At 43.5% G+C, this 18,774-nt stretch overlaps 1 protein-coding gene across 1 annotated transcript in view; it reads right to left on the reverse strand.

Moving 5' to 3' along the window:
- Positions 1-18,774, reverse strand: part of LOC115479880 (leucine-zipper-like transcriptional regulator 1) — a 69,032-nt gene that overhangs the window by 20,353 nt on the left and 29,905 nt on the right. Inside the window, exons 8-11 of the mRNA XM_030218180.1 lie at positions 15,358-15,497; positions 15,046-15,247; positions 4,654-4,764; positions 3,224-3,316 (exon numbers count right to left, since the gene is read on the reverse strand). Of these exons, the coding sequence (XP_030074040.1) occupies positions 3,224-3,316; positions 4,654-4,764; positions 15,046-15,247; positions 15,358-15,497 (546 nt within the window). The remainder of the gene's footprint in view (positions 1-3,223; positions 3,317-4,653; positions 4,765-15,045; positions 15,248-15,357; positions 15,498-18,774) is intronic.

Raw genomic sequence — 18,774 nt, forward strand, 5'->3', positions numbered from 1 at the left:
AACACCATCCTGGAGGTTCAGGACAAATATATTCCACGTATTAGAAAAAAGGGAAAAAAGACTAAACGTCAGCCGGCGTGGCTAAACAGTAAGATAAAGGAAATCATTAGAGCCAAAAAACAATCCTTCAGAAAGTGGAGAAGAGAACCAACTGAAAGTAACAGGATAGATCATAAGGAATGCCAAGCCAAATGCAAAGCGGAGATAAGGAGGGCAAAAAAGGACTTTGAGAAGAAATTAGCGTTGGAAGCAAAAATACATAGTAAAAATTTTTTTAGATACATTAAAAGCAGGAAACCGGCCAAAGAGTCGGTTGGGCCGCTGGACGAAAATGGTGTTAAAGGGGCGATCAAGGAGGACAAAGCCGTAGTGGAGAAATTAAATGAATTCTTTGCTTCGGTCTTCACCGAGGAGGATTTGGGGGGGACACCGGTGCCGGAAAGAATATTTGAAGCGGGGGAGTCGGAGAAACTAAACAAATTCTCTGTAACCTTGGAGGATGTAATGGGTCAGTTCAGCAAGCTGAAGAGTAGTAAATCACCGGGACCTGATGGTATTCATCCCAGAGTATTAATAGAACTAAAAAATGAACTTGCGGAGCTACTGTTAGAAATATGCAATCTGTCCCTAAAATCGAGTGTAGTACCGGAAGACTGGAGGGTAGCCAATGTTACTCCGATTTTTAAGAAGGGTTCCAGAGGAGATCCGGGAAATTATAGACCGGTGAGTCTGACGTCGGTGCCGGGCAAGATGGTGGAGGCTATTATTAAGAATAAAATTGCAGAGCATATACAAAAACATGGACTGATGAGACAAAGTCAGCACGGATTTAGTGAAGGGAAGTCTTGCCTCACCAATCTAATGCATTTTTTTGAGGGGGTAAGCAAACATGTGGACAATGGGGAGCCGGTTGATATTGTATATCTGGATTTTCAGAAGGCGTTTGACAAAGTGCCGCACGAAAGACTCCTGAAGAAATTGCAGAGTCATGGAATCGGAGGTAGGATATTATTATGGATTAAGAACTGGTTGAAAGATAGGAAGCAGAGAGTAGGATTGCGTGGCCAGTATTCTCAGTGGAGGAGGGTAGTTAGTGGGGTCCCGCAGGGGTCTGTGCTGGGTCCGTTGCTTTTTAATGTATTTATAAATGACCTAGAGATGGGAATAACTAGTGAGGTAATTAAATTCGCCGATGACACAAAATTATTCAGGGTCGTCAAGTCGCAGGAGGAATGTGAACGATTACAGGAGGACCTTGCGAGACTGGGAGAATGGGCGTGCAAGTGGCAGATGAAGTTCAATGTTGACAAGTGCAAAGTGATGCATGTGGGTAAGAGGAACCCGAATTATAGCTACGTCTTGCAAGGTTCCGCGTTAGGAGTTACGGATCAAGAAAGGGATCTGGGTGTCGTCGTCGATGATACGCTGAAACCTTCTGCTCAGTGTGCTGCTGCGGCTAGGAAAGCGAATAGAATGTTGGGTGTTATTAGGAAGGGTATGGAGTCCAGGTGTGCGGATGTTATAATGCCGTTGTATCGCTCCATGGTGCGACCGCACCTGGAGTATTGTGTTCAGTACTGGTCTCCGTATCTCAAAAAAGATATAGTAGAATTGGAAAAGGTACAGCGAAGGGCGACGAAAATGATAGTGGGGATGGGACGACTTTCCTATGAAGAGAGGCTGAGAAGGCTAGGGCTTTTCAGCTTGGAGAAGAGACGGCTGAGGGGAGATATGATAGAAGTGTATAAAATAATGAGTGGAATGGATCGGGTGGATGTGAAGCGACTGTTCACGCTATCCAAAAATACTAGGACTAGAGGGCATGAGTTGAAGCTACAGTGTGGTAAATTTAAAACGAATCGGAGAAAATTTTTCTTCACCCAACGTGTAATTAGACTCTGGAATTCGTTGCCGGAGAACGTGGTACGGGCGGTTAGCTTGACGGAGTTTAAAAAGGGGTTAGATAGATTCCTAAAGGACAAGTCCATAGACCGCTTTAAATGGACTTGGAAAAATTCCGCATTTTTAGGTATAACTTGTCTGGAATGTTTTTACGTTTGGGGAGCGTGCCAGGTGCCCTTGACCTGGATTGGCCACTGTCGGTGACAGGATGCTGGGCTAGATGGACCTTTGGTCTTTCCCAGTATGGCACTACTTATGTACTTATGCCATTGGGCTCATTTTCGAAAGAGAAAGACGCCCATCTTTCGACATAAATCGGAAGATCGACATCCTTCTCCCAGGATCATCCATCGCAGGGACAGCCAAAGTTCAAGGGTGCGTGTCAGAGGCATAGCAAAGGCGGGACTTGGGTGTGCCTAGCACTTGAACGTCCTTGACTCATAATCGAAAGAAACAAGGACGTCTCTGACGAACACTTGGACAACTTTATCTGGTTGTGTTTTTCTTATGGCCGATGACCACCAGAGAGAATCAGGGATGACCTCCCCTTACTCCCTCTCCAGTGGTCACTAACCCCCTCCCACCCTCAAAAAATATCTTTAAAATATTGATTGCCAGCCTCTATGCCAGCCTCGGATGTCATACCCAGCTCTATCACAGCAGCATGCAGGTCTCTGGAGCAGTTTTAGTGGGTGCAGTGCACTTCAGGCAGGTGGACACAGGCCCATCCCCCACTATCTGTTACGTTTGTGGAGGAAACAGCCAGCCCTCCAAAACCCACCAGAAACCAACTGTACCACATCTAGGTAACCCCGTTCACCCATAAGGGCTATGGTAGTGGTGTACAGTTGTGGGTAGTGGGTTTGGGGGGGGGGGGGTTGGGGTGCTCAGCACACAAGGTAAGGGAGCTATGTACCTGGAAGCAATTTATGAAATCCACTGCAGTGCCTCCTAGGGTGCCTAGTTGGTGTCCTGGCATGTCAGGGGGACCAGTGCACTACAAATGCTGGCTCCTCCCGTGACCAAATGGCTTGCATTTGGTCGTTTCTGAGATGGACGTCCTTGGTTTCGAAAATCGCTGAAAATCAGAAACGTCCAAGTCTAGGGATGACCATCTCTAAGGATGACCAAATTTCAGGATTTGGACGTCCCTGACTGTATTATCGAAACGAAAGATGAACGTCCATCTTGTTTCGAAAACACGGGCTTCCCTGCCCCTGGATCGGGATGTTTTGCGTGGACGTCCCTTTCGAAAATGCCCCTCCATGTGACCTAATTCAGCATTATGCAGCAAAAACTAAAATGAAAATAAATCCCTCACCTCCCCCAGAATAAACTCCAGGTCACAAAACTGTCGGTTCTCCCATAGTCGTCTGTAATCCTCATGCAAGGTGCACTTTGGGTAGGAAGAAAACTGAAAGAAAGAAATCACAGTTCAGGGACTGAGGATAACTCTTAATCCAATTCTCTTACTTCTCAATATTTCCAGTATGTGATGTGCAAACGTCAAGGACAGTGTACAGCTGCCTCAGCAGATCCCAGATAAAATCCCTCAAATGTCTCATGACCAGCTCCATGTCGATAGGAAGAGCAATGCGCAACGATGGGAGAATGAACAATGTACCCTACCCCTGCCCCACCTGCCCTTTCTACTCTTTCAAACAAACATGGAACCATGAGTTATTATGTAGGCTAATATTCCGCCATATCTACCAAATCCTCCGTCCTTTCTTTTTTTTCTAAATTCAGTACTTTTAGCCCTCTGAACTGGAGGTGTGACAAGCCACATATAAATGTGATGCAAACTATATTTTTGGTCAAAGATGGAACAGGCAATCTCTTTAAGTCCCAAGATCTCTTTTGCCCATCCTCTTCTACAGTCTAGACACGTTTTCCAATTTTAGCTCTAAGTGATTTACAACATTATTTTTGGCTACAATAAATTCCTTCCCTAAGGACTTGTCTGAGGTCACCAGGAATGTGAGTGGCTTCCAGCTCTGCATCTATTAAGCAGCTGAGAAAAATCAGTCCACAAAAGTTAGCATTTACTCAGTCTGTAGTTGAGTAAATAATGTATTGGGAGACGATGTCGGAGGAGTAAGGCAGCTAACTCGCCTCACTGGAGAAACATACTTCTGTGCTCCAGAGAGAACCGGGTGCTTATTGACAGGAGTACAGAGAGGAAATTTAACTGGACTCTCTGACCGCTCATTTCACTTCCTCATACCGGTGGGGGGAGGCGGGACTGGTGGTTGGGAGGCGGGGATAGTGCTGGCCAGACTTATACGGTCTGTGCCAGAGCTGGTGGTGGGAGGCGAGGATAGTGGTTGGGAGGCGGGGATAGTGCTGGGCAGACTTATACGGTCTGTGCCAGAGCTGGTGGTGGGAGGCGGAGCTGGTGGTTGGGAGGCGGGGATAGTGCTGGGCAGACTTATATGGTCTGTGCCAGAGCCGATGGTGAGAGGCGGAGCTGGTGGTTGGGAGGCGGGGATAGTGCTGGGCACACTTATATGGTCTGTGCCAGAGTCGGTGGTTGGGAGGTGGGGCTGGTGGTTGGGAGGCGGGGATAGTGCTGGGCAGACTTATACAGTCTGTGCCCTAAAGAGGACAGGTACAAATCAAGGTAGGGTATACATAGAAAGTACCACATATGAGTTTATCTTGTTGGGCAGACTGGATGGACCGTGCAGGTCTTTTTCTGCCGTCATCTACTATGTTACTATGTTATACCTAAGTTTCTGCAGTTCTTACCTGAAAGCGATACATTTCTCCACTGCGAACACTGTTGTCTACCGCACCACCAAAGATGTACATGGCATCGTGGATCACTGCAGCGGCGTGGAAGAGCCTCCCACTAGGCAGCTGTGTGAGAAGCAGAGGTGTGAGAACAGGGCAAAGAAATAACAGGGTTCCTGGGGCCTTTCCGACCACCTACTGCAGCAACCAAGAAACGTACTCCTTTCATGATGCCATCATGCATAGTCTCTTTCTATCCAGCTCTCCTCAGAGAGCCATCAGGCACAAGCTATCTCCTTTCTTGTATCCTGACATCAGATACCATTTTACAGATGAGAGGCTGAGCAGATAATCCTGCTTCCAGAGGGGTAGCTGTGTTAGGCTATAATAACAAATGACACAGGGGCTGGTAGCACCTTAAAGACTAACGTTTGAAATATAAGCAGGGTCCCTGTTTCCCCATGATTCTGTAGACATCAAAGCACAGGCAATATTTACATTCACCATACAATTGTTAAAAACCAAACCCAATCACTTGGGACTGTGCATCTGAATTTACTCATGCGTTTGGACTCCGTACATGTTCCATGGTCAATAAAAGTTATTTTTTTCATACTGGGTCAGACCAGTGGTTCATCCAGCCCACGACCACTTAGAGGGTCTATCCCCAGCACAACTCAGGTCCGCCTGCACCTGCTGCTTGTGGTCTACACTTGACCCTCCTCCCACCGACTGGGTCACAACTGCCTCTGGGTGAGTCTCCCACTCTCAATTTATCCCCAGTGATTTCTAGGTTACTGGGGCCACATTCCCAGTGGTCCCACAATTCCCAGAAAGTATTCACAGACCCAACACACAAACCACCAGGATTTTTTATCAGTTCAGACAGCAGAGTTAACAAACTGGAAATTGTTTATTATCTTAAAACTGAACAGTGAAACATAAAAATGCTGGTTACATCACTGAAGGCATTTACTTCATCTGTGTTAACCAGGGGTGTAGCTACGTGGGGTCAAGGGGGCATGGGCCCCCACAGATTACGCCCTGGCCCCCTCTACATTTGAACCCCCCCGCCGCATCAGGTATCTCTGCTGACTAAATTGATGGAAAGCATAGTTGCAAAGCAATTACTGGAATTTCTTGAGACTTATAGTACCCTTCTGTGATAGAACAGTGTGTTTTAAGCCTGTAAAACTGCCTTAATTAACCAGGGGCGTAGCCAGACCTCGGCGGGAGGAGGAGCCAGAGCCCGAGGTGGGGGGGCACTGTTTAGCTGCCGACCCCCCCTTGCCACTTTGGATGACACCGCAACCCCCCCCCCCCCCCCGCCCCACTGCCGCATCCCCAATCCTCGCCAACCGAAGAGTTTTCTTCAGCACCGGTTGACTCCGGCGCCTTCGTTGTGTGATAATCTGTTTCTGACGCCTTATGTCCTGCACCATATATGTAGCCCCGTGCACGACATAAGCCATCAGAAACAGATGATCCCACAACAAGGCGCCGGAGTCAACCGGCGCTGAAGAAGACTCTTCGGTTGGCGAGGATTGGGGATGCGGCAGTGGGGCGGGGGGGGGGGGGGGGGGTTGCGGTGTCGTCCAAAGTGGCAAGGGGGGGGGGTCGGCAGCTAAACAGTGCCCCCCCACCTCGGGCTCTGGCTCCTCCTCCCGCCGAGGTCTGGCTACGCCCCTGGTTAATTAAGGCAGTTTTACAGGCTTAAAACACACTGTTCTATCACAGAAGGGTACTATAAGTCTCAAGAAATTCCAGTAATTGCTTTGCAACTATGCTTTCCATCAATTTAGTCAGCAGAGGAATCAAAGCAATGAAATACAATTAGATGTATCAATAAGTGACAAACTAGAATTTGGGGGATGGAGGTAAGAACAATTTTTTCCACCTCCTTTGAAAAGAACCTGTGTCAAAAGTGTTCAAGACATGAATGAACATATTTTATAAACAGGAGAAGCATTTTTAGTAAGATGTTAGGGCAACACAATACGAAGAGGTCTGTTTTCTTAGGAGAAGAGTTAATACAATTAAACTTGGAATAGAGAAAGATGACCAGTCTCTATCAGAATTGCCCCACCCAAAGGGTTATGACTAAGAGAGTCCAGTGACGCCAAATTATATTGCTTTAGAGAAGATCTACATTTTACTTTTAAAGAATATAGTTAGGTTATCAGATGATACTGTAATATTGTTTTCCTTCAATAAGTCTAATGGTATTGTTATATTAAGAATCTGTTACAGATTTTTTGGTACCTAGTTTCTCATCTCCAAATAAAGACGTAAAAAGTTTAAGGTGTCATTTATATTTATTTACAGCTCTTCTCCAACTAACCTTATTTAACCTTTTTCTAGAAGCCAGTCGCTTTCGCTGGTGACCTCATCTTTCTTTCACGGGAGGGACTGCATCCAAACTCTTGACACTAATCTGATTCCATTCCAATAAGGAACAATCTTCCAATAACAATTGAGTGTTTAAATTATTTATTTAGATCGTTTATACCCCGCTTTTTACCACATAACGTGGCCTCTAAGCAGCTTACAATGAATTAAAAATTGTCCCAAAATTCCTTCTCATCTATTTTACCGCCTGACAGATAACTATATTTCTTATCTTGGGCTACAGTCCTACGTATTTCCTGCCAATGTTAGATGAATTGCAGAACAAAACGATCTGACAAAAGAATTGGATCCCAAACAGAATCTGAAACAATCTTTCAGAATCAATAAATTTGTAGGCAAAAAGGTCTAACTGATGACTTTTGCTTGTGTGGAAATTAGTGTTTGCCAATTAAAATCATAAGTACATAAGTATTGCCATACTGGGAAAGACCAAAGATCCATCAAGCCCAGCATCCTGTTTCCAACAGTGGCCAATCCAGGTCACAAATACCTGGCAAGATCCCAAAACAGTACAAAACATTCTGTACTGCTAATCCCAGAAATAGTGGATTCTCCCCAAGTTCATTTAATAACGGTCTATGGACTTTTTCTTTAGGAAGCCATCCAAACCTTTTTTAAATTCTGCTAAGCTAACCGCCTTTACCACATTCTCTGGCAATGAATTTCAGAGTTTAATTACACGTTGAGTGAAGAAATATTTTCTCCGATTCGTTTCAAATTTACTACATTGTAGCATCATCACATGCCCCCTAGTCCTAGTATTTTTTGAAAGCGTAAACAGATACTTCACATCTACCCGTTCCTCTCCACTCATTATCTTATAGACCTCTATCATATCTCCCCTCAGCTGCCTTTTCTCCAAGCTGAAGAGCCCTAGCTGCTTTAGCTTTTCCTCATAGGGAAGTCATCCCATCCCCTTTATCATTTTCGCTGCCCTTCTCTACACCTTTTCTAATTCCACTATATGTTTTTTGAGATGTGGCGACCAGAATTGAACACAATATTCGAGGTGCAGTTGCACCATGGTGTGATACAAAGGCATTATAACATCCTCATTTTTGTTTTCCATTCCTTTCCTAATAATTCCTAACATTCTATTTGCTTTCTTAGCCGCAGCAGCACACTGAGCAGAAGGTTTCAACGTATCATCGATGACGACACCTAGATCCCTTTCTTGGTCTGTCACTCCTAACGTGGAACCTTGCATGATGTAGCTATAATTCGGGTTCCTCTTTCCCACATGAATCACTTTGCACTTGCTCACATTAAACGTCATCTGCCATTTAGATGCCCAGTCTCCCAGTCTCGTAAGGTCCTCTTATAATTTTTCACAATCCTCTCGCGATTTAACGACTTTGAATAACTTTGTGTCATCAGTCAATTTAATTACCTCACTAGTTACTCCCATCTCTATGTCATTTATAAATATGTTAAAAAGCAGCAGTCCCAGCACAGACCCCTGGGGAACCCCACTAACTACCCTTCTCCATTGAGAATACTGACCATTTAACCCTACTCTCTGTTTTCTATCTTTTAACCAGTTTTTAATCCACAACAGAACACTACCTCCTATCCCATGACTCTCCAATTTCCTCTGGAGCCTTTCATGAGGTACTTTGTCAAACACCTTTTGAAAATCCAGATAATATCAACTGGCTCACCTTTATCCACATGTTTGTTCACCCCTTCAAAGAAATGTAGTAGATTGGTGAGGCTTCAAAATTCAATTATTTCCTGATGTTTCAAGGGAAACACAACGAAGACGTAAATAGTTTTTGATAGTTTGTTCACCCCTTCAAAGAAATGTACTAGATTGGTGAGGCAAGATTTCCCTTCACTAAATCCATGTTGAGTTTGTCTCATTAATCCATTCTTTTGAATATGCTCTGTAATTTTGTTCTTTATAATAGTCTCTACCATTTTGCCCAGAACTGACGCCAGATTCACTGGTCTATAATTTACCGGATCTCCTCTGGAACCTTTTTAAAAAAATCGGCGTTACATTGGCCACCCTCCAATCTTCTGGTACCACGCTCGTTTTTAAGGATAAAATACTTATTACTAACAATAACTCCGCAAGTTCATTTTTCAGTTCTATCAGTACTCTGGGATGAATACCATCCGGTCCAGGAGATTTGCTATTCTTCAGTTTGTAGAACTGCCCCATTACATCCTCCAGGTTTACAGAGAATTCATTAAGTTTCTCTGACTTGTCAGCTTTGAATACCATTTCTGGCACCGGTATCCCACTCAAATCTTCCTCGGTGAAGACCGAAACAAAGAATTCATTTAATCTCTCTGCTACGGCTTTGTCTTCCCTGATCACAAACTATAACAGCTGTCCTAACCTTTCCCTCCCGGGCAGCACTTGGAGACAAATCCTCGAAGCGAGAGGTTAGTACATCCCCTGGTGGGCAGGTCCTGGCTACAGGAGTACTTCCTACTTCACCAGGGTGATGCTCTCCTTCTAGGAGACCTCTCTCCTCCAAGGTAGCACAAAGGCTACCAGACTGGAGGTGGGACTTTTCTACAACATCCCTGTAGGTCTCCTCTATGTACCTCTCTGTCTCCCTCAGCTCCACCAAGTCTGCTACTCTAGCCTCAAGAGAATGGACACGTTCCCTGAAAGCTAGGAGCTCTTTGCATCAGGCACAGACATATGACATCTCACCAACTGGGAGATAATCATACATGTGACACTCAATGTAAAAGACTGGATAGCACCCCTCTCGCTGCTGGACTGCTGACTCCATCTTAGTATTTTTGAGTTTTTCAATAATTTAAAACTTGCTACAGTATTAAGGATATTAGCCTAATATAAAAATGTCTTTTAGTTTATATAGTATATTGTATGATTTATTTAGTGTTTTCTTCTTAGGATAACAAGTAAGGAGTGCTCTTACAGAGTTTTTAAATACATTTTAACATCTAATTATAATAACTGACTATAAATGAAGAGTTGTCCTAGGGGTGGGTGGGTGTTTGGGAGGTAGGCGGAAAGACTAAACTAGATCCTGCAGTGCTGTGCTACAAAGTTTTTAAAACTAAGGGGAAAAGACTATGGACATTAGTTGATAAAATGTGCTTTTTTTTTATTTTTATTTTGCCTAACACTAACCTACAATTCCTCCTTTAAACCCCAATCTTTAAGTTCCCAAAGCAAAAAGCAAAATAGTGTTCACTTAGCAGAGAAATGTCCTCTTCTCTCAGAACTTCTCAGAAAGAAAGTTCAGTGGGACCTTTCCTCTTTATATAGTTTTGAATCTAAGGGGCCTTTTTTAAACAAGCTCTTTGAAGCTGACTCAGCAACCTATGCAAGTATTCTACTTCCCCACACCTTAATTTTTTTTTTTTTTTGCTACATTTGTACCCCGCGCTTTCCCACTCATGGCAGGCTCAATGCGGCGGGCAATGGAGGGTTAAGTGACTTGCCCAGAGTCACAAGGAGCTGCCTGTGCCGGGAATCGAACTCAGTTCCTCAGTTCCCCAGGACCAAAGTCCACCACCCTAACCACTAAGCCACTCCTCCACTCAATTAACACTTAATTGAGGTCGCTGTATGAGCTACCTCTCCAGCAGCCAAGGAACAGAAAATAACTACCATTTAGAACAAGAGTTTTTGGCTGTTTAGTTTCTTACTCTAGAAAAGGTTTCAGCTTAAAACTATGGGGAAAATGCCTATTACTAGAGAAAATTTCAATTTAAAATTATGGGGAAAGGGTTTGTACTTGCTTTTCTCTCTCTCTTTTTATTCCCCCTTAATACTAAACTAGATCCTGCAGTGCCTGCTAGATTCTCTCTGTTAATGCTGTGGTACAAAGTTTTTAAAACTAAGTGGAAAGGACTATGGAGATTAATTGATAAAATTGCTTTTTATATTTTTATTTTGCCTAACACTAACCTACAATTCCTCCTTTAAACCCCAATCTTTAAGTTCCCAAAGCACAAAGCAAAATAGCGTTCACTTACCAGAGAAATGTTCTCTTATCTCGGAACTTCTCAGAAAGAATGTTCAGTGGGACCTTTCCTCTTTATATAGTTTTGAATCTAAGGGGCCTTTTTTTAAACAGGCTCTTTGAAGCTAACTCAGCAACCTATGCAAATATTCTACTTCCCCATACCTTAACACTTAATTGAGGTTGATAGATGAGCTACCTCTCCAGCAGCCAAGGAACAGAAAATAACTGCCTTTTAGAACAAGAGTTTTTGGCTGTTAAGTTTCTACCTCTAGAAAAGGTTTCAGTTTAAAACTATGGGGAAAATGCCTATTTCTAGAGAACATTTCAGTTTAAAACTATGGGAAAAGTGTTGTACACTATGGCAACTAGTTAATAATGCTTGCTGTTCTCTCTCTCTTTTTTTTTTATCCCCCCTTAATACTAAACTAGATCCTGCAGTGCCTGCTAGATTCTATCTGTTAATGCTGTGGTACAAAGTTTTTAAAACTAGGGGGATAAGACTATGGAGATTAGTTGATAAAATGTGTTTTTTTTAAATATTTTTATTTTGCCTGTCACTAACCTACAATTCTTCCTTTAAACCCCAATATTTAAGTTCCCAAAGCACAAAGCAAAATAGTGTTCACTTACCAGAGAAATGTCCTCTTCTCTCAGAACTTCTCAATCAACAACTGTTTAATTGTAATATCTGTTTGATTTCTCAAATGCAAATGAATGTCTCCCAGCAGAATTTTGTTATTACAATCTAAACAACTTAGTTAAGAATTCTGTAAAGTCTGTTTGTGCCCTGATTCCACCGATTTGGTGGACAATAAAATAATAATAATGCTCAATGTGTCCTCTAAAGTATCATTTTAGACTGGACATGCGAGAATTTCCAGGGAAGAAGATCTAAATTGAGAATGAGTGAACCTTAAAAAAAGACTTATCTAAGAATGCTATCCCACCGCCTTTCTTTTTATCTCTAGTGAGACGATTAAGCTTACAGCCGGTTGGACATAAATTTCTAATAGTTGGATTGTCTTGAAAACAAGCTTTGTTTTCACTATAATAACTAAACCTGGTTTGTCCCCGTTACATTCCAAACTCTGATTATATCTGACTTGTTAACTACCGACCTAGCATTCATGCAATAGATTGGGATGGGGACAGAGGAAATTGAGGTAGCTTGCACAGGCTTTGCAGTAACTAAATTATTGGTGAAGCGAGCATAATCAGTGCGAATAGCATTAGAAGTATGAGATTTCTTATGTCTGTCTAGATATAACTTCAAACTTATTAGGCATATGAAACGCACAATCTAAATTGTTCCCTGCAAGGCGAATGGTACCAAAAGATCCATAGTGCTGATTAGATACCAACACCGGGATCACATGCATAATACTCTCATAAATTAGCAAAACAGATGTGAAATAAGGAAACCTCTCTGTTTTAGACAATCTTTTGAAATCTTACACACAAATAATAATAATCCGGATTTAAGACCATCACAGCATTAAATCACCTACTATGTTAGGTTGCTTTACGCTTCCCAGCTGAATAAAGGATGAAGTCCAATAAAATGAATGTCTCAAGAAAAAAATATGAGTCCTAAGTAACTCTGGACAGCTTATCTTGCTCTAAAAGAATACTCATAAGTACATAAGTACATAAGTAGTGCCATACTGGGAAAAACCAAAGGTCCATCTAGCCCAGCATCCTGTCACCGACAGTGGCCAATCCAGGTCAAGGGCACCTGGCACGCTCCCCAAACGTAAAAACATTCCAGACAAGTTATACCTAAAAATGCGGAATTTTTCCAAGTCCATTTAATAGCGGTCTATGGACTTGTCCTTTAGGAATCTATCTAACCCCTTTTAAAACTCCGTCAAGCTAACCGCCCGTACCACGTTCTCCGGCAACGAATTCCAGAGTCTAATTACACGTTGGGTGAAGAAAAATTTTCTCCGATTCGTTTTAAATTTACCACACTGTAGCTTCAACTCATGCCCTCTAGTCCTAGTATTTTTGGATAGCGTGAACAGTCGCTTCACATCCACCCGATCCATTCCACTCATTATTTTATACATTTCTATCATATCTCCCCTCAGCCATCTCTTCTCCAAGCTGAAAAGCCCTAGCCTTCTCAGCCTCTCTTCATAGGAAGTCGTCCCATCCCCACTATCATTTTCGTCGCCCTTCGCTGTACCTTTTCCAATTCTACTATATCTTTTTTGAGATACGGAGACCAGTACTGAACACAATACTCCAGGTGCGGTCGCACCATGGAGCGATACAACGGCATTATAACATCCGCACACCTGGACTCCATACCCTTCCTAATACACCCAACATTCTATTCGCTTTCCTAGCCGCAGCAGCACACTGAGCAGAAGGTTTCAGCGTATCATCGACGACGACACCCAGATCCCTTTCTTGATCCGTAACTCCTAGCGCGGAACCTTGCAAGACGTAGCTATAATTCGGGTTCCTCTTACCCACATGCATCACTTTGCACTTGTCAACATTGAACTTCATCTGCCACTTGCATGCCCATTCTCCCAGTCTCGCAAGGTCCTCCTGTAATCGTTCACATTCCTCCTGCGACTTGACGACCCTGAATAATTTTGTGTCATCGGCGAATTTAATTACCTCACTAGTTATTCCCATCTCTAGGTCATTTATAAATACATTAAAAAGCAACGGACCCAGCACAGACCCCTGCGGGACCCCACTAACTACCCTCCTCCACTGAGAATACTGGCCACGCAATCCTACTCTCTGCTTCCTATCTTTCAACCAGTTCTTAATCCATAATAATACCCTACCTCCGATTCCATGACTCTGCAATTTCTTCAGGAGTCTTTCGTGCGGCACTTTGTCAAACGCCTTCTGAAAATCCAGATATACAATATCAACCGGCTCCCCATTGTCCACATGTTTGCTTACCCCCTCAAAAAAATGCATTAGATTGGTGAGGCAAGACTTCCCTTCACTAAATCCGTGCTGACTTTGTCTCATCAGTCCATGTTTTTGTATATGCTCTGCAATTTTATTCTTAATAATAGCCTCCACCATCTTGCCCGGCACCGACGTCAGACTCACCGGTCTATAATTTCCCGGATCTCCTCTGGAACCCTTCTTAAAAATCGGAGTAACATTGGCTACCCTCCAGTCTTCCGGTACTACACTCGATTTTAGGGACAGATTGCATATTTCTAACAGTAGCTCCGCAAGTTCATTTTTTAGTTCTATTAATACTCTGGGATGAATACCATCAGGTCCCGGTGATTTACTACTCTTCAGCTTGCTGAACTGACCCATTACATCCTCCAAGGTTACAGAGAATTTGTTTAGTTTCTCCGACTCCCCCGCTTCAAATATTCTTTCCGGCACCGGTGTCCCCCCCAAATCCTCCTCGGTGAAGACCGAAGCAAAGAATTCATTTAATTTCTCCGCTACGGCTTTGTCCTCCTTGATCGCCCCTTTAACACCATTTTCGTCCAGCGGCCCAACCGACTCTTTGGCCGGTTTCCTGCTTTTAATGTATCTAAAAAAATTTTTACTATGTATTTTTGCTTCCAACGCTAATTTCTTCTCAAAGTCCTTTTTTGCCCTCCTTATCTCCGCTTTGCATTTGGCTTGGCATTCCTTATGATCTATCCTGTTACTTTCAGTTGGTTCTCTTCTCCACTTTCTGAAGGATTGTTTTTTGGCTCTAATGATTTCCTTTATCATAACGCTGATCTCAAAAATTGCACAACAGAAACGAACGATATCCAAAAGAATAGTTTACTGACACAATGTACCACCCAAGTCTGCTCGAAGTCCGCACGGAAGGGCCAGCTATTCAGATTAAGTGCTTCTGGAGACTAACCTGTATATCTATAACGTGAAATTGCATATTTTTCCATATTTTAATTTATTAATGTCATTTTCATTGGTGTTTTCTGACCTTCTTAGGAAGGTGGGAGCAAAATCTTCAGTCCGTCATTGAAAGGGTCAGTGAAGGTGCAGTAGGGGGCCTACGAGGGTACGATATACACAGAGGCCACATTACCTCACTATCCGTGCTGGGCTGGATCACCTCCCAGCTCTGAGAGCCCACGTCATAGCTGTGCAGTTCGTTGGGTAGCGTATTGTCTGCCGCACCACCAAACACGTACAGATGACGGTCAAATGCCACCATAGTGTGTCCATAGCGGCGCTGGGGGGGAGGGGGGGAGCCCCGCAGCAGGTGTTCTGTAGGAATGCGTGTCCAGCTGCAAAAGGAGACAAAACAAGGAGCTGTTCTGTCATCTTTAGTAAACATCTACCAATGAAAGCCTCTCGCTCACCCACACTCGTGCAGGCCTCTCCTTCCAGCACTTACACTTTCTCCTTGAACTCAAACTGGAAAAGGTTGTTTGTGATCCTAGCTCCACTCTGGCCTGAGAAAACGAACATCTTGTCTCTGGAGACAGCCACTGGGAAGTTACAACAGGATGGAGGGATCTCACCGCTCTGCTCAATCTGCAGGGAGAGGAGACATGGCACAGAATGTAGTATACTCAGCCCAATAACCATATCCTGTACGCATGTGGTGCCCACACCGCATACTATGCAGCATAGGTAAACCATGATTACACCCACACACCACAAACATACTATATCAAAATATTCCACTCAAGAGACAGCTATCAGAGCAGTTTACAAGTCCAAACAATAATGACAAGGAAAGGAAAGTTACTGGTCAATCCATCTCCCCCATCAAGCAGCGACCTAAGGCCCGAATGCTTGGCGAAAGAGATGGGCTTTAAGTTTAACTTTAAAGTCATCTAGAGATTGTGCAAGTCGCAAATCCAAGGAGAGGAGGGAGTTCCGCAAAGTGGGTCATTGGACACTAAATAACTTCTTTCTAAGAGTGGAAAGTGGGGGTATCTGAAGCGAAGAGAAAAGCGTCCGCAATGGAGTATAAGGTAATAAAAAATCAAGTCAAATAAAGTGGGCTTCCATAGGCGAGGGCCTAAGAAACAAGATGGCAAGCGATCTGCAAAATCCAACGTGGAGACAAACAAAGCAGATCAATCAGTGATATGGTTCAAGACTTTATTTTCAGAGATTTACCCTTTTTTAAAAATATGGAACGCTTCACGAATTTGCGTGTCTCTGAAAATAAAGTTTTGAACCATATCACTGATTGATCTGCTTTGTTTGTTTCCATAGGCGAGGGCCTTAAAAATCAATAGTAGCAACATATATGTTGCTCAATAGGAAACAGGAAGCCACTGCTCATCTTGTAAGGAGGGGGTAACATTTGGTTCGGCCAATGCCTTTCAGTAGATGCACCGCTGCATTCTGCACTAGCTACAAGCGTTGCATCTGCTGCTGAATAACACCACATAAGAGGGTATTATCCAATGTAGAAAGAATCAAGGCACGTGCAAGGACTCTATAGCATTCACACTACAAGTTACACATTTGTAGGGTATAGTTTACCTTCTTCAGAAGGACAAAGTGCAGAGACACCCCTAAAAACCACTGACCCCCCCCCCCCCCCCAACTGCAATCTCTGTATCCTTAGACCATAACTCAGTTTCTCTTGCTGAATACGGAGCTGGTGCACAAAGACTAAGTTGATAATCAAAAGGCAACCTTAGACCAGCAGAACAGATAGTGGTCGAGAAAGCACCAAGACAGAAACCAGACAAATTTCTGTGTGTCAAACTGGATCAAAGTTTCTCAAGTTCAGTATCCTGTCTGTATCTGATTTCAGGAAAGCTAGAGACAAGCATGTAGGATCTGTAAAGGCAGAGGAAAGGAGAGTGGGTGGTGTGGACGGCCACACTGGAGAATCTTCATTTGCCCTCATTGTCTGTATTTCTCTGTTTCTGTCTGAGAGCAGCCAGTTTGCATCACCTGGAAGTACCCATCAGATCCTAACTACGAAAGTCCACTCCATGCTGCTTAGGCCTGGAAAAGTGAGGTGAAGGAATCTGTACTCTCAAATCTTATCTAAGCCTCTGCTAAACTCAGCTAAATTACTTGAGCACATTTTCTGCCAGCAAATTGAAAGGCTAAACCATACATTTTCATGAAGGATTCGCCATTTGCGCAAGCTGTTACTGCTCAAAAGATTGCCTTGAACCAATGGGTGATACTCTAGATTTACAGCTCTTGAAAAGGCGCAACATGGCCGTGTTGGGTTTTTATAAATATATTTTTGACTTTGGGCAATTTCATGGAGTTTGTTGCCTATAGCAAATTCCATTGTTCCATTATGCACTGACAAATACTTTCTAGAATTCATTTCACATTTGCTACCTGTTAGCTTGATGGGGTGGCCTTAGTCTCAGTATCATCTTTCCCTATTTAGCAGTTCCAACCCGCTCAAGATTTTAAACCCCTCCATCATATCCCCTTCTCGGCTGTCTTAAAAAAAGAACTAGGGAGGACCTTGAAAGCAGCGTATGCCTCTTTCAAATTGACAGGAAGCTCTGGAACCTAAGGACACAGACTCAGAATAATCAAAGCAAATATTTCTTCACATGGAACAGCCACTTGGCAGATGTTTATCTGACACAAGCACAGACAGAAGGGCTTGTACAGCTTATTAGTTGGTATGGAAAAACTGGATAAACCATATGCTGGTCAATAATCAAAATGATTTAACCTGCCAGAAACGGCCTCTGATCGGTTAAATCACTTGTTCGAAGCTATTCGGTCAATTTCAGCAGCACTTAGGGCTCCTTTTACTGCGGTACTGTGGGCGTGTGTTTTCAGTGCGTGCCGGGCCAGTTTTTACTGCGTCTTGGAAAAGGGGCTTTTTTTTTTCAATAGGCTGGGAAAAGGGCCTGCGGTAAAACTGAAACCAGCGCATGCCTATTTACGGCCTGAGCCCTTAACGCCACCCATTGATCTAGCAGTAAAGGCTGACGTGCTACATGTGCGACCGTTCGGCGTGTGCCAACTGCCAATTAATACTGGAAATGTCGCACGCGGTAGAAAATACAAAAATAATTTGTCCTGGCGGTATGGGTGTGCGTCACATCTGAAATTACCACCAGGAGGGTGCGCTAGCCAGGCGGTAGTCTCGTTTCGGCACGCGCTGCAGTTAGTACCTACGTGAAAACTGGCTACGCTGGGGGTGGAGTCAGCACGGCCGCTTAACTTCTGATATTCAGAACGTAACTGGCCAGGTTTAGCACATAAATGTGACCGCAGAAATCACAGTCCTATCTTCATGTGCTAGATTAAGTTCTGAATATTTGCTTACCTGGTTATGTCCTGGCTGCCTCAAAAAACAAAACAGATATTCAATGCTGAAGCCCAGACAGAGCCAAGCATTGACTATCTGGGAATAACAATCACCACTGCAGGCTGAATATTGAACCTATGATCTTTATCCCCCACAGATAGGAAAGTAGCAAAATAATTGTATTATGCAGAGACACATCAGGACTAACAACTGCTTCAAGGCCGATAGTTAATTCTCCCTTCCCCTAAGCAGACACGTTATGAAACTACTCGTCACTTGGAATTTTACTTTTTGGCTCCTAAATTATAGAATGATCGCCCCCCCCCCACCCCCGGTACTTCGCTCGGAATTCTGATTTTTGCATTTTAAGTCCGTTCTTTACTCTGGCTTTCAGCTTCTTGCCTCCGGTGAGCTAACGGCAGAGGTTGATTTTCTTATGCAGAGAGAAATGTTTCAGTTTTGTTGTTGTGAAGTGTTCCTGGATGATCGAGTCTGTCCTATTTACCTTGATGTTCCTTTTTCTATTTTAATTACTATTTACCGGTTTTGTGA

This window comes from Microcaecilia unicolor, chromosome 11, assembly GCF_901765095.1.
Source record: "Microcaecilia unicolor chromosome 11, aMicUni1.1, whole genome shotgun sequence".
Classification (NCBI taxonomy): Eukaryota; Metazoa; Chordata; class Amphibia; order Gymnophiona; family Siphonopidae; genus Microcaecilia; species Microcaecilia unicolor.